Source organism: Neofelis nebulosa, chromosome 5 (genome assembly GCF_028018385.1).
Source record: "Neofelis nebulosa isolate mNeoNeb1 chromosome 5, mNeoNeb1.pri, whole genome shotgun sequence".
NCBI lineage: Eukaryota > Metazoa > Chordata > Mammalia > Carnivora > Felidae > Neofelis > Neofelis nebulosa.
The window spans coordinates 112,815,318-112,843,216 of NC_080786.1; the positions used below are offsets into that span (position 1 = coordinate 112,815,318).

The following is a 27,899-nucleotide window of genomic DNA, read 5'->3' on the forward strand; positions in this document are numbered from 1 at the left end:
TAACTTGATTACACGCATTAGAATGTTATTTAAACCTGTGTCCCCCAAAGCACACAGAGTCTTCTAACCATATGACTTCAAAAGTATTCTCCAGTCTTGATCTGGGGGCAGATGACTATAAATAAATAGGTTAAGTGGTAATTAGCAGGACTTCGTGAGTCCACACATCCAAAATTTTACAAAGTTTGTATCTTGGTATCTTGCAGTGACTGTCACAATCATACTTTTGAGAGCAACTAATTTTGCACAATTCTAAAGAAGAGATGTTTTACTTCCATTTAAAAAAAGTAAGGGGTGCCTGGGTGGCTCATTCGGTTAAGTGTCTAACTCTTGACTTCGGCTCAGGTCGTGCATGATCTCACAGTTCATGAGATCAAGTCCCAAGTTGGGCCCCGCACTGACAGCACAGAGCCTTGTTGGGATTCTCCCTCTCCCTCAAATAAAACAAACAAACGAATGATGCTCATGCCCCAAGTTTGGCAAATACTTGAAACCGAGTAACTGTGTTGTGATTGATGAATGACTGACTGAACAGACACTCAGCATTCAAAAATGCAGTTACTTATTATTTCTACTTACGATTCTACAGTTAACAGAGAAATAGAATGGAGAAAACATGGCTACAAATTTTTCCCAGTGACCTGTTATAAAATTGTGTGTCTCCAAAGGTGGGGAGGAGGTAAGTCTCCCAAGGCTACAATTTGTGGTCTTCTTTTTCAATGTAGGGCTTTATATTATTTACCTGGCCCTGAATTTCACCTCTCTGCTATCCATCAGAGTCATAAAAATTCCTTCAGTGTTTTGCAAGTCCCCGTTTCTAGCTCTGCTCCCTTACTTATCTAATAAAACTGGACCTGAATCAGTTCAAAATCCTATGTGATGTCTTTCCTGGAGAAATATGCTAATATCTGAACACACAGACTTTCCTCAAACTTTAAAGCGTTCTCACATTTCTCTCCCATAGTAAATAAACCAAGAACTGAGAGGAAACCCATTTCCTGCCCTTCTTCTGACTCTGAAAGTCCCCCTTCCAAAGGGTTTGCTGTTTTAGTTTGCTTAAACGTTGTTTCTGATTTATGAAAATCAGATTTATGAAATCTGATTTATGAAAGCCCTTTTTTTCCAAACTGCTTATTTACTTTTCAGTTAATTCTGAATGAACTTAGCTTATTCTGTCCCTTGGGAAGTATCATCTGTTTGTTCATTCCTCCTTTGCTATTTTTAAAAGAAAAAAAGTGAATTAGCTTGAGGGTAAGCAATCAAATGAACATACATAAAATCGAAATTTAAGTGTTGGAAATTCTTCTGTTCTCCACAGCACATAAAAATCTGTGCTTATATTATTATCCATCAGAGGATTCTCTAAAGCCAAGTTACAAACACGATGCAAATCTTAATTTGGGGTACTTTATAATATTATTACAAATAAACCAATGCATGTGATTTTTTATGTAAGTAATTTTTTTTATGAAATCATATAATCCTAGATTTACTTCCTAATACCAGTAGGTTTAATCCTTTTGGCAAAGTGAGTCAAATTTATTTCCTGATAAAATTAACTCTGAAAGTTTCTACCTTCTACAATAAGTGTTGAAGTGATCAATAAAAAATTTCTCAATGCCTATTCTATACCAGACATTGTTCAAGGAACTAAAGATAAAGTAGTGAAGGGGGAAAAAAAAGAAGTTTACAATCCAGGAGAGAGGCAGGTATTAGCAAGAAGTTCACAGCTAATTATTAAGTTACAATATTGGTATGGCTAAAAACTGACCCAGCTAGGGAAAGACAGGGAGCTTCTTAGAAGAATTTGGGGGAAATTCTCAGAGAACTCCACTCAAGAGTTAACCAGATGAAATAGGGTGAAAATGAAAAACATTCCGGGCGGAGGAAACGGCATTTGCAAAGATTCTGAGGTGAGAAGGAAAGCTTCACACAGAAGAACTGAAGCCACCGATGGGAGTAATGATGAAAACAGTTAATAGCTAGTCTTGGCGGTGTGCCTACCCGCCCGCAGGAACTCACAGATCGCACACAGCACTGGCATGGGCGCCGTTACTCTAACTCTGCACATAAGGACACAGAAAGGCTTAGAGAAGTCAACTTGTCCAACGTCTCAAAGCAGGAAGGTGGCGAGCCAGAGTTTGGTCTAGGGACTCTGCTGCCTGGGTCCTTATTCTGTACCTGAGAGCCATCAGAGCTCCCCAGGAGCAGGTCAACGTGGAACTTTCCTCCTGTTCATGCATGTGCATGTGGGTTCCACTTTTTATTCACATGCACGCACACACATTCATAAACATTATATAGGATGTGACCTTGTTTTAAGTAATGCTTAACATTTACACGACAATCATATAATATTCTGAAATTTGCATTTGTCACTCTACTTTGAGGTCCATCCATATCGATGTGATGCAGAAAGGTCTAGTTCATTCTTTTTAAGTTCTGTAGAATATTCTATCAACCAAATGCATCACCAAGTTATCAATTCCCTACTAGCGGACATTTAGGTTGCTCTCAGAGAATTGCCTATATAAATGTTATTTTGGAGCCAAAGCTCTTTTGTTTTTCAATCTAGATAATAGTTCAATAAAATAATAATAATCTAGATAATTCAATAAAATAGTTTACTGAGACAGTGAATCTTACAAATGGCTAGAAATACTTTAAAATTGAAATTTCCCTTTTAAATGGGGTTTTCTCTAAAAACATAAATCTTTGATAATTCAAGTCAGGTAAAAATAACTAAATAATTAAAATACTATGGCTCTCTTAAAAGGGGAAGTTAATAGTATTTTAAATGAGAAAATAAATTTCCAGTTAAGTTGAACCTATACTAATCCTGTTGCAAACAGAACATACTGAAAGTAGATGCAGAAGACAGTCTGTATCTTACAACCACTTTCGCCTCCTGGCCACACCACCCTGGACAGAAAACTCAGAGCGTTTGAGCAAGCAGATAAACAAAACAAATATTTCTCTGGAATGCCTTGATCTGTGCTCTGGCCAGAAAATAATCCAAGGCACAACCACACAGAAAGATAAACAATTTTTTTCTTTAGAATCAAGAGATTGGCAAGGGCCTCCCATGTGTCAGAGTTAATGTTTGATAAAACAGACAATTAAGCAAAGCAATAAAATGATCGTGAAGTTGTCAGACCTATAAACAGTGTGACCCAAAACAATGATCTATTTACATTAATGGAACTTTTTGCTCAAGGACACTGTAACAAGTTTTATTCTGAAGTGTAAACTGAGGTCAAGTTTACAAATATGTGAAGACCCATCTATTGGTTTCCTACACCTTTAGTATCATTTTATATACAGAAGAATTCTGAGAAAACCTCAAAAGGCAAATGTTTCAAAATACGGATAACTTCACTATTGGCTGCATTCTTCACACTGTAAGATGACCTAGTCCAGAAAAGGCAAAATGGAATTTGAAGAAGGGCATTTCTCTTCAGAGGGAAAGGGAAGAGCAGTCTCCTAGCTGATTTCCAAAGAAGTGTACACGGTCCCCAAGTCAGTAAATAGAAAAAAAAAAAAAAAATCTAGGTTTCCAATGAAAGAAGTAACTCTGTCATACTGAGGCCACAATGGAGTCAGACCGTGTGGCCCCATTTTCACACAACTAGCCAAATGTTTCAGCATGTTCCACAGACAAGCCACGGAGATTTCACTTCTAGATCCCGGACTCTAGCCCAAGAAATCCTTCTGGGCTTAGGGAAATCCTTCCAGGCTACAGGATGCAGCCGTGAACCCAACTGAAATTTATCCTACCAGTAGTTCAAGAAAATCACTGTTCAAGATGGAGCAGTTTCATCATTCATTAATCCATCTGTCCGTCCATCCATCTGACACAGATATTTATTACTCATTTATCCCATGGCACAAGGTCTCAGAGCATAAGGAGTATCTGAGCCAAGACAGCGAATCCATACAGTCACACATTTAAACATAGACAATTAAACATACCAAACATAACCTTCTGCCTCATTCTAACCTCTTAACTACAGATTCGAGGTGCACATTTTATTATTTTTATTGCATAATATGCATACTGTACTGAATACATGATTCGCCTAAAACCACATTTTTTTTTTTTGCATTCCCCCTCAGAGGGCAGAACAGAAATAGAAATAGATAGATAGATAGATAGATAGATAGATAGTAAAAACAGCAGGAACTAGCAGTTGAAAGAGACTTAGCATGAGAATAAGGAATGACAAATAGGCCAGAAACCAAAAGTAGGATCACTTAAACTTTTGAAACTTCCCCGTGTCTGTGATTTTTAAAAATGTCCTGAAGATTTCCCCATAGTTAGTAGCAGTAAGTAATGGCTTCTGGACAGAAAGTAAGGGGCACATGCTATGGACATACGACATTAAGGGACAGAGTCTGTGCTAAGAGCATTTAAGTCAAAAGCCACCAGCGAAACCCTAGGTCCCAAAGCAAGGACACAAAAGAGCCCAGAGCACAGGAAGTGGCCTGAGTCTGTGGCGTCTCCCTGGGGATTTCACAACGGTACAATCCTTGTGGTTCCCCACACCAGACACTCAGCCCAGAATAAAAAACAGATATGTTGTAAGGCGGACTAAAACTAATCCTTTGCTAAAGAAAGTGCTCTGTTATCTAATATGTTCTGCATAGTTCCTGATTACTTACTAAAGTCTAATTGTTGGGCTGCTTTTTGATCTGAGGGCTTATTTTCTCAGATGAGAATTGGCCTTTGATATGCCTCTGTACAGCAAAATGAAACCTTTATTTTCAGCATGCCATACTAAAATAGAGTATGGCATTTAAAGAATAATGTTTGATTTGTTTTTTTTCCTATCAAAGATGATCTGGACCAGAGGAACTGGAGAAACCAGATGGAGGATGTGGCCCCAGTCTGGATGCAGGAGGACAGGTAGGACCCCTCAGCAGAGACCCAAAAGGCTGATACGCAAGGCTTTCGTCTGAGGCATGTCAGGATACCAAACTGGCTCGGTCTGAAAACACTAGCGAAGAAATCAGGAAAAAGCCATATAACAGTAACAAAACCTCTGTCTTCCTACAGGGCACATCACAGGTGTGGAGCAACCAGGAGCGAGACAGAGCATCCTGGAAGCCCATCCAGACAGGAGCAGCTTGGACAGGGTGTAGCCAGGGCAATGGCCAGTTACACCCTTGGGGGGGATGCAAAGAGGAGGGGTCAGGGCACCAGGCCCACCGCAAACCCTCTGTATTTGTTTCCCAGAGCTGCAAGAACAAAGTTCCACCGACAGGGTGGCTTCCAACAAGAGAGGTTTATTGTCTCATAGTTGTGGAGGCTAGAAGACCAAGATCAAGGTGTAGGGCCATGCTCCCTCTGAAAGCTGAAGGGAAGAATCCTTCCTTGCTTCTTTCTAGCTTCCTGAGGATTGCTCACACTCCTTGGCGTTCCTTGGCTTATATATGCATCGCTCCAATACAACATCTTCACATGGTATTATCCCTGTGTCTCTGTCCTCACAAGGATGCTTCTTATAAGGACGGAAGTCCTACTGGACTAATAGCCCACCCTATCCCAGCATGACTTCATCTAACTAACTGCATCTGAAATGACCCTATTTCCAAATGAGGTCACAACCTGAGGTACTGGATAGGAGGGATAGGAGGACTTCAACTTGTCTTTTTTGAGGGACACAATTCAACCCATAACATTCTTCTTGAAATGCCCAGGCCACGCCCTCAGCCAGAAGGACTAAATGCTCTAGAGCCATTTAGAATACCTGATGTTAATTCACGTTAAAGAGAAACAGGAAAAAAAAAAATTACTCTATGGTGGTAAAAGTCAGAATAGTGGTTACATGTAAGGAGGGAAACAGTGACAGGAGAGGAGTCCATGATGCACTCGTGAGGGCGAACAATGTTCCAGTTCTCCATCTTGAGGCAGGTTACAAGGTGTGCTCACTGGGAAGAAATGTAGCAAACTGCACGTACATGGTTGTGTACTCCTCTGTATGTCTGATACATTTCCACTAAAACTTTACCTTTTTTTAACGTTTACTTATTTATTTATTTATGAGAGAGAAAGAGCGTGCGTGCTCAAGCACAAGCAGGGCAGGAGCAGAGAGAGAGGGACAGAGAGAATTCCAAGCAGGTTCTGGTTGGTTCTGAAGGCCGATGCAGGGCTCAAATGCACGAACCATGAGATCATGACCTGAGCTGAAACCAAGAGTCGAGGCTTAACCGACTGAGCCACCCAGGCGCCCCTCCATGAAAACTTCACTTTAAGAAAACATTAGAAAGGGGCACCTGGGTGGTTCAGTCAGTGAAGCATCCAACTTCACAGCTCAGAGCCTGGAGCCTGCTTCAGATTCTGTGTCTCCCTCTCTCACTGTCCCTCCCCTGTGCATGCTCTGTCTCTGCCTCAAAAATAAATAAACATTAAGAAATTTTTTTTTAATTAAACAAAAAAACATCAGAGAAGTTGGAGCTGTCCAAGAAACAGAGATCTTAGCAACCTAAGTACGACCTCAGAGAGGGACACTGTCTTGAGAAAAGCCAAAGCCAAGAGTTAGCCACTCACATCTGCTATTCAGACACTCAACTGGCCAGTTTACCTGAGCTGTTTACCTCTTAGGAGCTGGTATGTAACCGGAAATGCTAAGGCAATTTACTTATAATGAGAAAAATGTGAAGGCCAAGGAATATGTATGTTTGAACTGGCAGATTGGCAACCTCCATAGGCAAATCCATGGATGATAATTAAAAAGCTGTTTGATAAGCAGGGACACATTATAAGTAATAAGGGTACTCCCTCCCCTCTACAGTGTTGGAAACATGCTAGGACACTTTTTGCTTTGCTCTCTGTTTTCCTACCCTCCTTGCAGACCTCTCCCACACATTCCATTTTCAGGCTAAGTATAGTTCAAGTGTTTTTTTCTTTCACATCTGATTCCTCTCTGGGAATTTTAAACACTTGTGGTTAGAGTGTTCTGGGTCCTGTCGCTTAATCTCCAGGCAAGAGAAATTAACACCAAAGGACTGGATTAAAATACTGGACACCACACAGACTTAGTAGAAAACATATTTTTGGAGTAAAAACAGAAGATTTTCTAGGATTAAATATAATTCAGACGGTGAACATTAGATGTTGCATAAGCTCTGAATAACATACTGATATATTCAAATCTGGATGATTCCTAAGAAAGGAGAGTGAAGACAAAACGTAATTGCAATGCAAACAAAGAAATGAAGAGCAAGTATTGATCAAAATTTTACATACAAATTATCAAGCATGTAATTATAGAAAATAAAGCTAGGAAGAGAAAGAAGCACTTGGCCTTCTATTGTGTAAAATGTATTAAGGGGGCACTGAACATTTCAAGGCTATGAATTTGTAGTGACCCTCTTGACTATTCTCCCAGGATGTCTCCGCCCCATTGAAACCCATCCCTATTCTCAAATTTCAATTACAATCCCACACTTCAGAAGTCTCAAAAGATATTTAATAGCTCTATGTTTTAAATAGTTGGGTTATTAAAAATGAGAGCTCCAACGTCAATTATACATTACCATTACTAATGTCTTCATCATTTTTTCATGAAAGCAGCAAATGGGAAAGATGTATTCCATGCCAAATGCTAACAAGCCTAATGTTAGAAGCAATGTGAAGAATTGGGTTGTTATAAATTGTCCATATAGAGCTACATCCCCAAAGGCATAACCTCATGGGGAGATGTAAACATCATAAGCCATAGGCCTCTCAGTCTGATTGAGCTGATCCTGCATTCTCTCCTGTGGCATCTCCTCAAATGCTTGATTTTGAACATTATGGGCTAAGAACACTAAATTTCGCACAGTTCTTAACCATTCTCAACACTGTTTTACGCCTCAGTGCCTTTGATTTTGAACATTATGGGCTAAGAGCACTAAACTTTGCACAGTTCTTAACCATTCTCAACACTGTTTTACGCCTCAGCACCTTTGATCATTCCATTTGTGCTTTCTGGAATATTCTCTTCACCTTCCAACTTCCCCCCTCTCCAGAATAACTTCCAAGTTATGGAACCCTCTGTTGGTATTCTCTTCAAGGAGGACTTCACTTTCCACCTTCACTCTGCATTTGGATGAGAATAGAGGAGAGTCTAGGAAAGAAAGCATATGTAAAACTGTCTGAAGAATAAAGATAACTATAACTATCATAATTTTAAACCATTTTAAAAAAAGCTAAAAGATGTTAAGATTTTTAATGTGCATCTGAATAGAGCAGTTTTTACTTCATAACCCTAGTTTATTGTGAAAGACTGCTAGTGCCATTCAACCAATAGATTTTCATCCCAACTCTACCCAAAACCCATACGGGTGAATGTGCACACACACATATATACTTCATCCCTTCGTGTGCCCTTGGGTCCCTACAGAATAAATAGCACAGCACCTGGCACATCCTAGGTGCCCAAACATTTGTTCCTGTTCACTGAAGAATAAAGAAATGCAACAACATGAGTATACTAATAAAGTCCAAAGCGAAGCCAGGTGCTAAGATGAAACAGACTGAAGGGAAAATTAGAGCTCCATGAAATCAACCAGAAAGACTCTCTGGAGAAAGTTAATTTGTAACTATCCAAGGAAGAATAGAGTTATAATCATAGCTATGGTAATAGTTGTAGCAATAATAATGGCAAGTAATACAGATTAAATGATATTTGGCAGAACCTATGCTGAACTATTTATATGTGTTTTCTTTTATTGCAATAACTGTGACATGGCCATTATGTCGAGTTTATAGATAAGGAAAGTGATGCTCAAGGTAATAGGCAACTTATGCAGAGTCATGTAGTTAAAAGCCGTAAGGGTAGGGGCGCCTGGGTGGCTCAGTCGGTTAAGCGTCCGACTTCGGCTCAGGTCATGATCTCGCGGTCCGTGGGTTCGAGCCCCGCGTCAGGCTCTGTGCTGACAGCTCAGAGCCTGGAGCCTGTTGCAGATTCTGTGTCTCCCTCTTTCTCTGACCCTCCCCTGTTCATGCTCTCTCTCTGTCTCAAAAATAAATAAACGTTAAAAAAAAAATTAAAAGCCGTAAGGGTAGAAAATGAACACAGATTACCATCTGGTTTGGAATGGGCAGTGTGGAGTGAAAGGAGAAAAGCATTAAGTATCAACAGAACATCCTGAGCTAAAGCACCGGAAGCCTGCAGTAACACAGGTTCAAATGGGAGAGTAAAAGGAAAGGTAGCAACATGAGATGACAGAAAACTTCAAAAACCAGTTGGAGAAACTCTCTGGATTTTTGAGCAGAAAAAAATTTCTGTAATGAAAACCAGGCTTAAAGAATGTTCTATAAAAGGTACATGGGCAGGAATAATGGTGGTCATAGGTAGAGAGCTCAGGTAGAAGATTTTGTATAAGAATATGATTATATCATTTTATGGCCCTCTAAATTTTCTTAATGTTTGTTTATTTTTGAGAGAGACAGAGACAGAGCATAAGAGGGGAGGGGCAGAGAGAGATGGAGACACAGAATCTGAAGCACGTTCCAGGCTCTGAGCTGTCAGCACAGAACCCAATGCAGAGCTCAAACTCTGGAATGGTGAGATCATGACCTGAGCCGAAGGCAGTCGGACGCTTAAGCGACTGAGCCACCCAGGTACCTCTTATTTCATGGCTTTCTAGACAAGTCAGTTGAGGAGGAAGAAGGAGCAGTTGGGGGAAGGGGGATGGCTTGGCGTGCACTCGGCACTTCAGAAACATTATTGTGTGTTTAACAGCTGCTTTTGGAAGGCCTAAGCCCAGCAGAAAAGCTGTTTGGTTTTCACACGCCAAAGATGTACTTAAGTGTAGAGGGCTGCTGTATTTGCTGAGCTAAGTCCTCCAGTTTTCGATTCATTGGCAGTAAATGCTATGAAAAGTACTTCCAGAGCTATTTTGGGTTGCATGAGACTCGTTCAGGAGATATCTGTAATGCCTGTGTCCTGCTTGTGAAAAGATGGAAGAAACTGCCAACAGGATCAAAAAAAAAAAAAACAAAAAAAACCCAAAAAACCCTGGAATCATGTGGTAGACGCAAGGGCAGGACCCAGTCTGAAGACTACATTGAAACCAAAGAAAGCGAAAACTCTATCTGGCAACAGGATAAAAAGCAACCAGATCAATAAACTACACAAGGAATTTAAATGTCACAGTTCTGATGTTCACAGGCACTTCAAGTGCCTCCCCTGCTCAGTCTCCTTGTTATAGTAACCAGTCAGATGATGGCTCAGACACAGAGATGGCCTCTGGCTGTAACAGAATGCCAGATTTTTCCTTCTCAGATCTCACACACTGGAAGAGCCAGAAAATATGTTGTGGGATTATCTTTAAAGGCCGTTTTGGGGAAGTCCTCATTGACACACATCTATTGAACCCTTGTTGCTTACTAAAAGAAACAAAGAGGGGCACCTGGGTGGTTCAGCCAGTTACGCTTGCTTTTGGCTCAGGTCATGATCTCACCCATTTGTGAGTTCAAGCCCCACATCAGGCTCTGTGCTGACAGTTCAGAGCCTGCTTGGGATTCTTTCTCCTCCCTCTGCCCCTCCCCTGTTCATTCTTTCTGTCTCTCTCTCAAAATAAATAAACTTTTTTAAAAAATTAAAAAAAAAAGAAATGTACATAATATTTAAGATGCTGAGTATTTCATAGGAAAGCTGAATGCTGCTGTAAAGTACTCTTTAAGTTTTTTTTTTTTTTCTAATCCCCTTTTAATAAACGAAACTAGGGGAATTTTAGGGGACAGAGATGGGATTTTTTGTGTGAAAAAAGTATGTAGTTTTACTCTTTCTGCATTGAGAAGCAGTAGTTGGGGCATTTTTTGAGACGGCTGGCTACACTTGTTCTACTTCATGATAATAAATTTGTCATAACTCAATTTAAAAAAAGGATATAATTATACCATTTCACAGTTAAAGCAGAAGACCCCTACCAAATCTGTAAAAACATTTTTAAAATTTTTTCTTTTTTTTTTTGATGTTTTATTTATTTTGAGAGAGACAGAGAGAGTGTGCCAGCTGGGGAGGGACAGAGAGAGAGGGAGAGAGAGAAGCCCAAGCAGCCCTGGGCCATCAGTGAAGCAGAGCAGACACAGGGCTCAATCTCACAAACTGTGAGATCATGACCTGAGCTGAAATCAAGAGTCACAAGCTTAACTGACTGAGCCACCCAGGCACCCCAAACACATTTTTTTAATTGGTAGCCTAGATTTGTCCTCCAAAAAAGTTAGTGCCTGGAAAGCATAGCCAGGTACTTCATGATCAGAAAGCACTCTTCTCTCTTAATGTCCTGCTTATCAAAATATCCAATTATATAGAATTTATCTGCAGCATAGCTGGAATCAAATAAGAATAATTAGCTAACTTATTTTGACATTTATCTAAAACATTGGCTTCAAATACCAAAAGTAATTTGAAAGAAGTGTCGTTTATCTCACAGATTATTTATATTTTCAACAGAAAGTTCTCTTAACTTTCAGAGTATATCAATTAAATACAGTTATAAATTAATTTAATTTCTGTTGCTAAAAAGCAGTTGAACACCCTCTTATGCCCTAGTTGAATGCCTCGATTATCATCTCATTGCTCTTATCTAAATGCAACTGGTCTATTTTCAACTGGTAAGTGCAGCTACAAATTATCCATAAAGAAGTCAGGGAATTTTTTTTTTTAAATCTCTACCTTCTTTGGCCCTATGTTAAACATAGAAAGTGTACACATTCCCTTATCTTTGCCTCCTCCAACTCTAGGAATCTTACATACAAAAGGGTTGCACAAGATTTTAATAAAAGCATCTAATTTTGTTTCATATATTATATGTTTATGGTATTTATTAATTTATCTTTTATTTTATTATTTTTTAAATGTTTATTTTTGAGAGAGAGCGAGCGAGCATGGGGGAGGGGCAGAGAGAGAAAGAGAGAGAGAGACTCTCAAGCAGGCTCTGCACTATCAGCACAGAGCCCGATGTGGTTCTCGAACTCGAGAACTGTGAGATCAAGACCTGAACCAAAACCAAGAGTCTGATGCTTACCTGACTGAGCAACCCAGGCACCCCTAGTTTATCTTTAAAAATTTTTATTTTTAACAAAAGCGGCACCTTCTGTGGTGCCAGCCTAAATATTTGCGATAGAATATTTCCTATGAAGAAAATTCCACCAACTGTCAGAAACAAAGGACTGATAACCTCTCTGAGGACTGAAATCTGATGGGGTCAGGGGAAAGGACTCCTTAGAAAGAGCTAAAAAACAAGAAGGCTGTGTTTATATAGCATCATGTGTTTGTGGGCCAGAAAAAAAAATCTAAAAGGCAGAGCCTCTAAATATTTAGAATTTTTATTTTTATTATTTATTTTTTTAATGTTTTTATATTTATTTTGAGAGCGAGAGAGAGAGAGCATGAGTCGGGGAGAGGGGCAGAGGGGCAGAGACAGAGAAAGAGAATCCCAAGCAGACTCCACGCTGTCAGTGCAGAGCCCAACACCAGGCTCGATCTCATGAACTGTGAGATCATAACCTGAGCCAAAATCAGATACTCAACTGACTGAACCACCAGGCACCCCTAAATATTTAGAATTTTTTAAATATGAATATAGAGTATTTCTATTGACCATGAGGATGCCCTCTGAAGACATTATTCTTTTTTTTTTTTTAATTTTTTTTTTTTAACGTTTATTTATTTTTGAGACAGAGAGAGACAGAGCATGAATGGGGGAGGGTCAGAGAGAGAGGGAGACACAGAATCGGAAGCAGGCTCCAGGCTCTGAGCCATCAGCCCAGAGCCTGACGCGGGGCTCGAACTCACGGACCGTGAGATCATGACCTGAGCCGAAGTCAGACGCTTAACCGACCAAGCCACCCAGGCGCCCCAAGACATTATTCTTTGTGAGAAACTTTGTCACCAAGAGCCTCAGCAGGAACCCCCAGTCAGCCCCTCTCTTGCACCCCATCTCTCAGTTCTCGCCAGCCAGGCTCTTGTTCCCATTCCTCCTAGCTCTGGCAATCCTGACAAGGAGAACTTTTCATCCCCCAGAGCATTTGTTCGTGTCTCATACTACGTTAAATGATAGCTAATAGGAATCTAAGGAAGATCATAATAAGTGTTGGAACTTCAGCAATGAGTGCATATCTCTACCTACTAAAGTACCTAAAACCGTGGATATAAAAATGTACTATTATAGAGGGAAATAGCTTTGTTATTCACATCTTTGGCACACACATTTACTTCCCCAGTAGTATGACCACAAACCAAACTCAACTCAAATCAACATAATCATGAATTATGAAACTGTACTGAAGACTTACTGGAGCACCTGGCTGGCTCAGTTGGTTGAACATGGGACTCTTCCTCTCGGGGTCATGAGTTCAAGCCCCACGTTTGGCCTAGAAAGTTTACTGTACATGAAACAAATTGGAAAATATCCTTCTGATGACATTTACATACTGGTCTCTTTCTTGTCAACACAAGTACACTAAAATATTTTCAAAGAGTTTTCAAACTTTTCAAAGCCAAAAGAGTTTTAATTAATATATGCAAATCCACAGCGATGAATTCATCTTTCACCTGTCTTCTCCAATGGGTAAAGTTTTCGAAATAACAAGTTGATAATAGTTACAAAGATGAATCCTAATAGTCATAAAGATGTTACAACTGAGCTAATACATTAACACTGTGGGTTAATCCATGGACACTGATTGAGTCACTTGGCAAATGTTTGTTCTATCTGTAATGTTCTGGACACTGCACCAGGTACAGAGGACACAGGGGTGAACAAGACAAGATGTAATCACGGCCCTCTCAAACAGAAAGGTATTCCGGATTTTATGTCATCAACCAGATTTAAAAAAACAAAAAAACAGACACAAAAAGCTAAAAGTGAGTTGTTCAAGTGATGTACATTAGTGACATTAAGTATGTGTTAATAAACAAATCGGGCATCTAGCTAAAGAATCTTAAAAACAATTTTCTCTCTAGGGAGTGTACCAAGCTTCCCCAGAGGGTAACATACTGGTAATGAGCAGCTATCCTAGAGTCAAAGCATAATCGATAAAATGCTGGAACCTTCTGTTCATTTCTTATAAACCAATGCTACTGAGAGACATCAGCTTGGACATAAACCTTCATGATTTAACTACTACTCTGAGATCATCTACAGAGACCAATAGAACTGAAATCTCTCACACATTAGTACATTCCCATGACAAATACTACAAGAATCATGCACATTTCCACTGAAACTATACTCTAAAGAGAGAACATAAACCTCCTATAACAGACTGTGTAGATGTCAGTCTGGGAGAGAAGGAGCAGATATTCGGGAAAAGGCAAGGGTTTCTGGGTTACTTAAATTTTTGTCTCTTGTGACAATCATTGTCTTACATAAGATATCAATTGCAATTGATTTGCTTAATTAAGTTAATTTTCAGTATCTAGTTTCAGACATCATCAGCCAACCCAGGGACGTCTTAGAGATAATTAGAGGTTCAGTCTGCAGAGAGGTTGAGAAATCAGAACTAGTGATGGACAGTCTTATGCATAAGGTGAAACTAAGTGAGTGTATGGATTTATCTCAGAGTATAAAAGGAACGGGGTCCAGAGTCCTTTGAACCTTGATTCTCCGGGTGGATGCCTGTGCCCTGGCATGGGGCAAGGAAGGAGAAATCAGTGATGGCCAATTAAGAGAGGGAAGTAAAGCTGGCTGAGGGTGAATGTACATGTGCAAGTCTGTGTGTGTGTGTGTGTGTGTGTGTGTGTGTGTGTGTGTGTGTGTGAGGGAGAGGGAGTAAGAGACACAAACAGGAAAGGCCATGCCCATTGGGTGAAGACTGACTTAATCTCTAATTAAAAATCTCTGGTGGCATCCCATTCTAATTAGAACACAATTCAAGTTCCTTTCCAAGACTTGAAGGCTTCACATAAACTGCCTCCCACCTTCCCGATTGCATCTCTCCCAAACTCCTTCTTTTTACTCCTCTGCTTCTACAAGTTCTCCAAACACCCCAAATCCATTCATGCCTCAGGGCCTTTGCAGATGCTGTTCCCTCTTCCTAGAATGCTTTTCCTTCTGCTCTTCACTTGATGGCTGCTTCTCATCATTCAGGTCTCAGTTCAAAAACTACTTCCTCAGAGAAGCTCCAATTGCTCTAAAGAAGCTTTCTCTCTAGCAAACCCTGAGGTGCACTGGCTTGTATCTGAAACATGTTTTTTCACTTATTTGTACCTTGTTTATTGACTCCATTTCCCACAGAAACATAAGGTCTCTAAGAGCAAGGGCTCTATCTTGTTCAACACTGGGTGCCCTACCCCCACCACCAGCACCTAGGGCATCTCCTATTATGTAGTGGATACTCTGTAAATATTAGTTAAATCTCAAGTCCCACCTTATGGATGACTGTGCAGAAGGTCACCCAAGATCCACTGCAAAACCACTCTCTGCTCCCTTGTCACCTCGACCTTCTACCACAGTGACCATAACCCACAACCAACCAATTCCGGACCTGCTTCCACAACCCGTGGAAGGTGGAGGTAACGCTGCTTCCCTTTCAAGAATCTCCAGCTTCCTTGCCTGTTCTCCTCTGGAGGCCCTATTCTCATCTCCTACAGATCTTTCCATTCCCAACCAGATAAAGGTAGCTCCAGATTTAAAGAATCCTTCAAAGACCAGCATCACACGCTACTAGGCACACTGTGTCTTAGGTATAAGGGCAAAAAGAGAGAATGGGGAAGAAGAGCACCTTTTCACTTGGCTTTTCAGTGTTTATGATAAAAAAAAACAAAAACAAAAACAAATTTCCTAAGGGTTGGGTGCTTTCCTTCCTCTCTCTCCCAAGAAAAGGAAAGCCCTTCCCTGGTCGATGCAGAAGGCTGTGACAGCAAATGGGAAGCTGGCCATTCCCCCTTGGATGACAAAAAGTCTCCATGAAAAAGAAATATGGACATAGGAAAGAGACCCATGTCCTACTGTTCCTTACTTTGTTTTATCCTCATAAACTCACCCCTAGAATCTCACCCCTTCTTAGCCTGGCTGTATGGCAGCCAAGTTCCTGACCAAGCCTAAGGCCCTACTGCTTGTTTGGTGCTGGCGAATCACCATCAGCAGAAAGAACTCCTGCTACCTCACCGTGCTGAGGAAACAGTACTTCTGACATCCTAATACAGAACCAGAAATACAGTTTCCTCCTGACATGCCATAATATCCAATGCATCCATTGTCTGCCTTACATCAAGCTGACTCCCAATCAAATACATCTTTATTGAAGTATAATTAACATACAGTGTGGTAACAAGTTAATTTACTTTTAACCCTTAAAGGGTTCACCTGGAAATTCTGATACGTACTGTTATCCATTGCAGTCACGATAAATAGGAGAGGTTACTTTCAACTGTGAAAGTGGGGATGGATGTAGCCCTGGGAGGACTCCTTCCAGGAGAGAAGGCTGAGTAGGAACTTCAGTGAAAATATATTCAGAATGAAAAGAATTTTTGGAGCACAATCCATTAGAGATAACATATCCTCCTGAATTTGGCCAGACACACCACACCAAAGTGACCGGTCAAAGATGCAGAGAAGACAGAAGATACCTAATTGAGGAAAGTCTGAAGCTCTCAGAAGGAAAGGCAGATAAAGTACTCAGACCATCTGTTCAAGAAGCCCAGCCTGGGGGTAATTAAGGAAGTATATTCAGAACAGGGGATATATAACTTGAGTGTGCAAGGCAAAGGTGAACAATATGTATAAAAAAATGGAAGAATTTGTGAGGAATGTATACTATACTATGGAGGCTTCCTGGGATGGCGTAAAGCAGAGGTTAAGCAGACCTCCGTGTGATCCATTCTAAATCCTTTAAGCTAGAGCAATCTTAGTTTTTTTTTAACTATAAAACGGGGCTAAATATTCCTGTCTCATAGAATTGGTGGGAAGATCTAATAAAAAAACACATGTGAACACACGGGGGATCCTAGTGGATGCCACATGAGTTTTGTGCTTTTCTCACCTCCTTGATAAGCATTACCTAGAATGCATATCAAACAGATTATCTGGCCCCCAACCCTGGATGGAATCGTAAAACCCATGGAAGCCAACTGGTAATCTGCATGGGTAGCAAAGGAGATGTATCAGAGAAATATGGGAAATGCGCCACTACTTTACCTCTCTCCTAGAATATTCCACACGATGTGGAACACAGAAATATCTCCAACAGAAGAAAACAGCTGTCACTTCCCTCTGGATAACTTGAGAATTAAAGTTTTCACAAAAGACAGACTTACGTTTTGGAGTTTGTTTGTTTGTTTTTAACAGTAAGTCTTTCAATGGTATTGTGCCAATACTGTCCATACCTTTCTGGGCCTCAAAGATTTTTATTGATTTGGGGCAAATCATTGGGAAATATCTCCAACAAATGCACTGCAACATGGTCTCATTTTATTGCCCCATTATCCGGAGGCATGCACTCTGGGACTGTGACATTCAGGGATTATGGTAAAAATATCGCTCCAGGGAAGCCCCACTGAGCAAGAAATGAACATCTCTCCCCCTCCACATGAACAATTAAGGACGCTTATGAAGCCAGATCAGGGTTAACGTAATCAGTTTCTGAAAAAGTTCTCATAAACCAAAGTTGCCATTATCTGAAGTGTCTCTGAGGCAACTGGCCTTATTCATACACGGGACTACAAAACAATCTGTCTCTTCTGCAGATTTGAATGTGAAAAGCTGTCCTGGGTGAGAAGAAAAGGAAGCAACACAAACCAGTTTCCAAATGTCAAATCGGTGTGCTTTCAAAAGGAAACTAACCTGGCAGCCAACCGGATCTTCCCAAACACTTAATATCTCGCGGTAAACTAAAAGGGTCATCTTCTGTGGCTAGGAGAGTAAGTTTGAAGACCGGAAAGTCCAATATCCATGCTAGCATAGATAAAACAGACAGCCATCAGAAACCTGAACATCCACGTGAAAACGGGGAGAAGAGCCAAAGGGGAAAAGAAGCTTCTGACTGGCCTGCAGTGTCCTTAACTCTCCACCATCATAGTACTCAGACGCATGTGACTTTTTTGAGTTAGAACCTGCGGTTAATGTGGCTTCTGATGGCATCCACGATGTCACTCCTATCCCCACTCTCACATGCAGTTTTTAAATAGTACCTTTCTAACAGCAAGCACTCCCCCCTCCCCACCCCTTCTGCTTAAGATCCTTCCTATAAGGTGTCTGGGGTTTCAGCTTCTGAAAATCGTTTCTAGATATTCTTTTAAGCCAAAATAACAGCACACAAGACAGAGGCTGAGATCTCCAGGAAACTCTAGAGCAAGCGGCTTCAAAATGACAAATCTCTTCTTTTTTTAATCTTTAAAACTAACGGCGGCCAAACACTGCAATTTTCTCACCGCCGCTCTTTTCCCCAGACTGCCTCGGTGCTTGTTTTGTTAGGTCTAGTTCTACCGTGGCGGGAAGGAGGGTCTTCTTGGAAATTTTTCTGAAAGACCAGAACCTTCCAGACCTCTAGTCCCTCCTGTTCGTTACAGGCCCTTCCCTTTTACAAAAACAAAAACAAAAACAAAAAACAACAAGCAAAGAGCCCCCACCGTGGTCACACTCGAGTGCCTAAGCTCTCCTGAGATCACAGGAAAGAGGGTCCCAAAGCAGGTCCTCTACCCTCGCAGCACACCTCCTCCCGCCCTGGGGGTCCGAGCGCCCCACGGCTCCACTACCGGGCCGGTCCCCCACCCCCTAAACCCGGGGGTCAAGAGCACGCAACGCTCTGGGGTCCGCAGGGCGCACGCAGGGGCTGTAGGTTCAGCGTGCCCCCCGCCCCCCGACGCTCAGCCCCTGGGGCCGCACAGACCCCAGGCCGCCCGGATCAGGGTCAGGAGCTCGGTCTCCCCGCGCCCCCCACCCAACCTCCCTCGCTCCGGCAATGCAAACCCGCAGGGAAGCCGGCGGGAGAGTTACCCGCCGAGGCCCAGGCGCGAAGACTGCAGAGGCGTGCGGGACTCTGCGGCGGGAGGCCTGCGGCTCTCCGGCCGCCCGCCGCCGCTCGCTCCAGCCGGCCGCTGCCTCTCCCGCGGCGCCTGCAGCATCGGGCCGCCGAAGCCCGCGGCCGGCGGAAACCGGAGGAAGGTGGCCCGGGTCAGGGGCAGCGCCGGCACGATTCCTCGTCCGCGGACCAGGCGGGGGAGCTGGGGAAGGCGCGGCGCCGAGCGGAGTCCGAGGCGCCCGGCCGCGCGCTGCCCTCCGCGCTGGGGTCCGGATCCCAGGCGACTGCGCCGAGCGCCTCCGGAGCCGCGGGGTCGCTCCTCCTGCTCGTCTGCTGGCGCCAGACGCGCGGTGACCACGGCCGCCCCCGAATCCACAGAGGAAGGTGCACTGCAGAGCGAGGCTGTGGGGGCTCCGCGCCCCCCGGAGCAGGGAGGCAGGAAAGCAGCCGAGCCCCTACCTTTCGGGCTGGGCGGACACCAGCCGCGCGCCCCTGCCGGGCGTCAGGGACGGAAAATCACCACGACGGGAGGGCCCGGGTAAAGCAGCGGGTGGCTTCAGGACAAGGTAGGAGGATCAGGTTCCACAGCCAAGAAGACACTCCCATCCCGCCCTGGTGTTGTTTGGAGAGCTGCCGGGACGAAAGTGAGGGGCGGCCAGGGTACTCCCCTTCCCCGCCGGGCTGGCGGGCGGCTGGAGTAAACACATCTGCTTGGCGCACCGGGGACTTCTATGACACTAGGCGAGGCAGGCGGCTTGGTCCCTAGCAGAAAGGGAGGGGTGTTCAGATCTCCAGAACTCCCGGGCTCTGCCTTTCAAGGACAAATGTGTTGGTGCTTTTTGTCTTTTGGAGATGTTACTTTAGGGGGAAGAACGAAGGTGGGATGTGCATTTTCTTTTCTTGTTAAAGTAGCTCTCTCGAGAAAAGCATTGTTAATAATGTCCTCATACTTGGATGGCTCTGAATACATTTTATATTTCAGTGTTTGTGAAATAATTCATTGTCTAGCAACATTCAGTTAATAGCTCCAGCCTTTGCATACTAAGCATCGTAATCACATGCCGTCAAATGACCCCAGAGAGAAGAGCCACAGACTTGGGTATAATTCACAGCGGCAATGTGTCACCGCACTGAAACAAAGCCTTTCCTCTGTGATGGACCTTCTGGTATTTGTGTTAAGTTTAACAACAGCCCTAGGAGGCAGCACTTGTTATTTTCCCAGATTTACCAATCCAAAAAACGGGAGTGTGTTCAGAACATTCCTAGCTCTTTCCCTGTCTGTGGATTGCCTTGGAAGAGGGCCACACAAATTGTGTAATTTTAAAGGTCGCTCCTGAGACATCAGAGTAGTGAATGATGTTTAGGGAATTTGCCCGTGTGGGTCAGTTTTCCTTGAGGTTGCTTTGCTCTTCTAGTTTCTCCTGAGTTCCATACTACCCTTCTCTTGTTCATGATCTTCAGAATTACACCAGTGTTACGCTTCATCCACTCTGCCCTTTTTAGGATTTGGGGATCTGCAAAGTCATGTGTTCAGGGGAGAGGCCATCTGCTATTCCTAGCTGGCCTTTGTGCTGCTTTGTAGTAGTGGCCAAGAAGGCAGAGGTCACCCTAACCTAGTTCAAATTCCACCTCTTCCACTGTCATGCCTTGTTACCTTAAGCAAGTGGCTTCACGTCAGTGTGCTTCCTTTTTGTCTCCTGTAAAAGTGGTATAATACAACCTATCTTCAGGGCTTGTTAGGATTCAAATAGATGATGATCTAAAGAATTCTTGGCACGTTGCTTGGCGCAAAAACCAGCAGGTCAGGAAACAAGAATATTAACTACCAGTCACTGCCCGCTATGAGTCAGTTACTGCCTATGTATCATCTATGTTCCTCCCATCCATCCTGTAAACCAGAATAATCTCATCTTAGAAACAGAGTTGGGAGGTTAAGCAATGTGCCCAATGTCATAGTGCCTACATTGGAGCTGTGATTCAAATGAATGGCCACCAAAATCAGAATTTTTAGGCAGTGCACATACAAGGCTGGCCATTTGCTAGGTTTTTATGGATGACGCAGTCTCTGAATTAAAATCACACTGTTTCATAGGATATGGCCTCTGTGACCCTAGGGACAAGTTCAAGCCAGGTTCCCCACATTACCCTGGGGTGCCATTCAGTACCCTGTAGAGAGTAAGGTTAAAGACACTAGGACATCTTCCTCAATCCCAGTATAAGTCCTGTCTTCCAAATCCTCATGTTCCTCATGTCCTGTCCCAAGAACAGGCTTTTTGAGCATGATTGGTGTAGGACTGTCTACTTCATATAGGGGAGACCTACTCAAAATGCTGTGCCCTCAGCAGAACAGTCACCTCAGCAGAACAGTCGCCTCAAGTGACAAGAGGCCATTTTTTTTAACAATATCACCTTATACATTAATAATAAAAAGAAAAATTCTTTTTTCTAACATTTCTCAAGACTTAGGTTGTCCAGTTCTAAACAGTAATCTGGCTCAAGACCGATTTTGACCAAACTAAACTTTTTTTACATACAATTGTGCCTCCTCCCACTCTAAATGAAGATCCTGCCAGCCTCTCCTGGCTGTCTTGCGGTTTTATCTACTGTAAGCAATTATTTAAAGAACATGTGCATCTCAAAATGAGTAAGCCACAGGGAGTAGGCAGTCTAAATCCTAACTTAGAGCCGACTGCCTACAGCGTGGGAAAACTGTTACTTCAGCAAAAGGCAGTTTAGTTCTCTCCTAAGCAGTGCCTTAACTTCTGCAACATCCCCATTTCAGAGCAGGATCTCAGCCCTATGTTTGTTTATGTAAATAACCATTGTGTTGATTTCCCCCGTATAGTGAGTGCTTGGAAAAGGAATGCGGGTCTATCAGAAGGCTTATTTGCAACTTCATAAACAGCAATGTCTCCTTACTCTGCTAGTCCCTGCAAGGTTTCAGAGTTCTGAGTAGCCCAGTCTCAGGAACTGCATTTAGTCCCCTTCCACAAACTGGAGAATGAGGGGAGGTGGGAGAGTGGAACCAGGGTTCATCATGTTCTAAACACACGAACATATAAAATATCTGGTGGAAGCCATAATTAAGATGATGGACAGAAAACAATGGCAGTTACAGTATTATGAAATGGGTTAATATTCAGAATATATCAAGAATTGCTATGGATCTATGAGGAAAAGACAACCCATTTAAACATAGGACACAGGTCATAAGCAAGCAATTCATAGAAGAAATACAAATAGTCCACAAACAGGTGCAAAGATTTTAGTGTCTTTTTATAACAACGTTTATGAAAATGTAGACAATAAGGAGAAATCAGATTGGCAATAACTAAGGTTAATGAGCTTAATGAGTTTCATCAAGGTGTCAAGGAAACTATTCAAAGAAGGATGAAGTAGAACTTCCTCTTTAGAAGGCAATTTGGTGATTGCTATCAAATTTACAAGGTTGTTATGGTTTTGAATTTCAAAACCCTAATTAAAGTTCCATAACTGTCTTCCTTAGAAGACAGTTTGGCCTCAAGCCAAGCAAAGTCGGAAAGAGGAGCAGGAAAGAGGAAAGGGTGGGGAAAGACACTGATCTCTTAGTTGACTCCTACTTATCCTGGTCCAGAAGAGGCAGCCATTCTGGTTACTGAGTAGCACCCGGAACAAACCCTGGTAAGGCGCCTCCCGCATGTGGGTGGGCTCAGTCGGCAAAACTGCATCTCCAAGCAGCTTGCTCAGAGCTCTTAATTATATGTTAGAAGCCTGGGCCACTGTCCTAGCTGCTAGGCCCTGTTCCCAAGACAGGAGGGAGATGTCCCATCTTCCCCACCTATCTGTGGAGATGCTCTCCCAACTTCTACTCCAGTCGCATGACTGATAATTCTGTCAAAGTATTATAGGTAACTTTCCTTGGGGGCACTCAGCCCACTAATTAACATCATTAGCTAACCCCTTTGTCTCTCAGCTGGTTTACAGAGCGGAACCTACTGCTATTTCGCTTCATGAGAATGTTTTTACTGGATGGATCCTGAAAAGGGGAATCGCTGGGCAAAGCATACATGAAACTACAAATAGTTTTGTATTTTCTATTTTCATGTTCCGAAATTCACACTTGAAACAAACAAATGAACAACAACAACAACGAGTTTTGATAGCACTCCTGAAACAGAGTGCCACCTGGAGTCATCACAATGCGCTGTGAATGGCACAGTCTTCTCTACATTTCCCAAACTTCAATCTGCTATGAATGTATGTCACCTTCAAAGCAGCAATTCCATGTTTTTAGGACTCCATCTGTAGAAATGATCACATACAAATACAAAAATATGACTAGGGATGGTCACGGCAGCATTGTTTATAATGTTTAAAAACAGGAAAACAGTGCCCAAGAATAAACAGAGTGACTAATTAGACTGTGGTATCTCCTAATAATGAAGGCAGCCATTGCAAAGCTATTATAAATGTATATACGGATTCAATTTGCTAACGGGATAACGGCTACAGTACGTTGGCTTTAGAAGTTCTACATTCCGAAAACTGTGGGACCCAAGGAATTTAACAAAAATCCCCTACCTCTGGACAAGCAGAGCAAGACTAACTCCATTTTGTGCTACACCCACCATCTCATGTATAACCCCCACATGACCTACTTATTGTTTAAGACACTCCCCCACCTTAGTCAAGCCGCTGAGCACACCCTTACTGGAAACCGGCTCATATAGGAATGCGGAACCCCTAACCGCCAAAGAATGTAAACCCCGCCTTTTGCCCACCAAACTTGAGCGCCAATTCTGACCAGAGTGATAGGCTAGTTCAAACAGTTACTATAGGGTAAATTGTAATTCAATTGGCCACCTGCGTGTGGACTGACATGACTATGCAACTTTCTGTGTGTGTTACAATCTCATTGGCCACTGGCCCCTATAAAACTGCTATGCCTCTTAACCTAGGGGTCCAAATCCCTGCTCTGCTGTGTCGGGTATACTTGGGCCCAAGCTCGAGCTTGCAAATAAACCCTCATGCCTTTGCATCGGTATTGGTTCCTTGGTGGTCTCTCGGATTCGAAATCAGGGCATTACAAAAACATACTGAATATATGTGTAGCATATCATAGATGCAGTTATTTATTAATATCAAGCAGAGAAAGAACCACTCATATGTGTGTATGTATTTGTGAATCCGTAGGGAGTGTTGACAGAGATTTCATCTAGAGAATGGAATTATAGAGGCAGAGAGAGAAAGTAAAGGAAGGTTTTTGCTTTTGATTCTAAATATTTCTGATAATTTGAACTTTTTACAATGTACATAAATAACATTTGTAATTTTTTTTAAAGGTGCTAACAAAGTTATCACGCGTGTGGGAAGAGAGATTAAAATCCTGAAATAAAAATGCATCAGTGTTTAGGCACAAATTGGAACTCTCTACCTTGGTGACTCCCTGCCTGTGTACACTCTATATTCTATGCAATATATTTTTACCTAATCACTAGAGACTAAATAGAAGCATCAGGTGAAAACAAAATAAAATAAAACCCTCACAGCCACATTGAAGGGACAAGATGAAAACCTATGGAATCGTGTTTTTATTTTGCAGTGGGAAAAAAAAAAAACTAGGCATATCGGAAGCATGAAAAAAAAAAGGTTCATACGTGTGATTTCATTAAAATGTAGACCTTCTGAGTGGCAAGATATATTGAGAAATAAAAACACAATCTGAGTAAAAATATTTGCAACACATAGAGAATGGTTAATTTTCTTATTTTACCAAGAACTCATGGGGGAAAAAAACGCAAGTATTTAATAGAAAAATAGGCAACTACAAGGACAAGCAGCACTCTGAGGGGAAAAATAAAACATATATTCATTAAACAAAATGTGTCTCCTATGCGCCAGGCACTAAGCTAAGCAGGTGTAGAGCAGTAAAGGAAACGTACGAATTCCTGTTCCTATGCAGCTTACATTCTAGTAAATTTTGGGGAGTCTTGACTTACTGTTTGAATTTAAACTTAGGTATAATTTGCACTTATTGGTAAAAATTATGAGTATTAAAACAGGGTGGAGTTACAGGCACTTTCCTGTGCTATTGGTGGGAGTACAAATCGGTGACCCCTTTTTGGAGGATATTTTAGCATAAACACTTGTAATTTTAAACATTTATATACTCTAATACAGAAATCCCACCAAGAGAAACTTCTGTTACAGATATCCTTGCACAGTTATATACAGTTGTGTATAAGAATTGCCTATTAGGGGCGCCTGGGTGGCTCAGTCGTTTAAGCGTCTGACTTCAGCTCAGGTCACCATCTCGCGGTCCGTGAGTTTGAGCCCCGGGTCGGGCTCTGGGCTGATGGCTCAGAGCCTGGAGCCTGCTTCCGATTCTCTGTCTCCCTCTCTCTCTCTCTGCCCCTCCCCTGTTCATGCTCTGTCTCTCTCTGTCTCAAAAATAAATAAAACGTTAAAAAAATTAAAAAAAAATTGCCTATTAGATGTTGCTTATAAATGGAGACCCTGGAATGACTCAAATAGCCTTTAGTAAGGGACTGGAATTGTAGGGTACACGTATACCATAGAATTTTATGTTGTCACTAAAAGAATGAACTAGTCTTCTATCTAATGACTTGGAATAATGTCCAAGATACCATTAAATTTAAACATCATATTACAAAACAGATTGCCCAGTAGGATTCTGATGTTGTTTAATATTTTTTTTAAATAGAAATAATGATAGTTATAATACAGCCGATGTTAGTACACACAGTATCTAGCGGAATACACACAAGCTGTGAATGTCAGCTGCGTCTAGAGGGTACATTCATGGAGGACTTTTCTTTCTAAATTATACAGTTCAGAATGTTTGATTTGCACTATTTTTAACTGAAAAAAGTGAGAATTTTCAAAACATTTTACAATTTAGGAATTTTTGCATGCAGTCTCTTAGAGACGTAACAAATTGAGCTTTACTTCTTGGGGAGCCTGGGGCGGGGCGCAGTGGTTTTTCTGAGAAGTAATGACAAAAGCTTTGATATACAGGGGTGATTGTGTGCCATTTTCATCAAAATCTTGATAGTGACAGTTATTTTGGTTTCTGTTATTCTTAACCTCAGCATTAAAGAAACTCAACTACTCCCAGACTTACAGGGGATGGCCACATCACCAAAGGATATTATAAGACAGTGACTTGTCAAGCAGAGAGATACTGCTGGGATACAAAGTTGCTTCTGGAGAGTCCACTAGGAATCACTGCCTATGGAACCACCTAGGAACCTCTCCCAGCTTCCTGTCATTACACCTGGAGATAGACAGAGAGGCACCAAGTGTGAAATGGCGGAAAAGAAGGCAAGGTGGAGGCCACTCGATACACTCAAATGTAAGCTCATATTAATTGTACTCCTGCCAGATGCTAGGTGATTTTATAGGTTATATTGTTTACCACACACAGCAGCCCTGTGAGCTGAATATCATTATCCCCATTTTCCAGATGATGAATTGAAGACTCAGTGAAATTACCTAATTGGCCCAAGGACCGGAACTTGTACGTGTCACACCTAGAATTTGCACCCAGGTTAAACTCCAAGGCTCTCTTTTCATACCCATGACATAGTGTCTTTCTAGTCAAGAGATGAAGGATGTGAGAGAATTAATGACGGTTACGCGAGTATGACGTTTCACAAAAACACTTAGAACCTGGTCAATTGAATGGGAATCCTGGGAAACCTTAGTTGGCTTTTTGTATGCGGGTATCAAGATGGTGGCTGCAATGGTATGGCCAACATTTCCAGTTCCCATTGTTCCAGTTCCTGTTCCCCCAAACCAGAATGTCTTCTCCAGGGATGTGCAGACTGTAGATTATGGAAATATTTCTTCAGGACCCCAGTCATCATTCCTCCTGGCTGAGTCTGCTCACTTTCACACCTGAGCTCACTTTGGGATAGATCCCATTTTAATGTAATTAGGTTAGCAGAAGCACTAACCATAAAGGCATCAGGGTCATCACAAGGGAAACATGTGCGACAGCTCCCCAGGAGCATGCAAATGCAACACTTCAATTCTTCATTTCTATTCCACATCAGAACAGTTTATTACACTATAGGACATTATGAATGCAAGAGAACCGATACCAATAATAAAGAGCTGTAGAGATAGGAACCGCCACGAACATCTGAAGTAGAAGTAAAATGAAGGATTGAAACTGACCACTGTTCCCTAATGGTTTAGACTAGGAATCAGTTTTCATTTTACAATGTTTACAATTTTCGTTTTTACTGAATCTTCTGGTAAGCTTCCAAATTTACTTTTTTGCACTCAGGTGCCATATTGGCAGTTTTTCCAAATCCTGCACATGACTGTTAACTATTACAAGTATATTAACCACATGGTGATATCCTGACCATCTGAGCAGCTCTCTTCAGTGCTTCAAAAGTGGTAAATACAAAAAACAAATAACAAATAATTAACAAATACAAATAACTTTAATCTCTATCATCATTTAGTATTATCGCATAAAATTGAGGGGTTCTGAATCTCTGCCTAAGGGACTAAAGAGAAACAATTTTGTTTTTGCTTAGAGAGATGGGAATAGGCAGGACTTAACTGTATGTCTCTGTGCTTATCAGTGATAAATAAATGCATTTTAACCAAGTCAACTAAGTCCTAGACTCTGGATCCACAAAATTTTGTATAATTGATAAAACTTTTTTACTGGCTATAGATTAAAAAGCTGAATACAGTTGAATTTTCCTGGGCCCTTTAGAGTTAAGAGTCCTGCCACTGAGAATCTGTCATACAAAATGTTAATCCGTACACTCGAAAAAAATAAAACTCCAATACAAAATACCTGGAGGTTGTCCCTAAGTTTTCTTTAACTGAGGTGAGTAATAAGTTCATTTGTACATGATTTCAGAAAATGTGCATATCCCTTGCTGTTCAGCGCCGCCCCCCCCCCCCCACGCTTATT

General features: G+C 41.8%; 2 protein-coding genes across 3 annotated transcripts in view; one reads left to right on the forward strand and one right to left on the reverse strand.

Moving 5' to 3' along the window:
- ST3GAL6 (ST3 beta-galactoside alpha-2,3-sialyltransferase 6) overlaps positions 1 to 19,556 on the reverse strand; it is a 73,981-nt gene extending 54,425 nt beyond the window's left edge. Inside the window, exons 1-2 of one of the 2 annotated variants that reach the window (XM_058731639.1) lie at positions 18,934 to 19,049; positions 17,782 to 17,892 (exon numbers count right to left, since the gene is read on the reverse strand). The gene's annotated coding sequence lies outside the window, so the exon portion shown is untranslated. Of the gene's footprint in view, positions 1 to 17,781; positions 17,893 to 18,933; positions 19,050 to 19,417 lie in introns of those variants that run through there. The other variant, XM_058731637.1, reaches the window with a different exon arrangement.
- On the forward strand, positions 1,866 to 27,776 carry LOC131513174 (uncharacterized). The gene is given in 9 exon segments (XM_058732535.1): positions 1,866 to 1,959; positions 4,837 to 4,906; positions 5,057 to 5,153; positions 9,732 to 9,983; positions 9,985 to 10,160; positions 10,162 to 10,397; positions 15,387 to 15,616; positions 18,418 to 19,524; positions 26,076 to 27,776. Coding segments are annotated over 8 exon segments (2,238 nt in total). The 3' UTR covers positions 19,501 to 19,524; positions 26,076 to 27,776.
- The last annotated feature ends 123 nt before the right edge of the window (positions 27,777 to 27,899 follow it).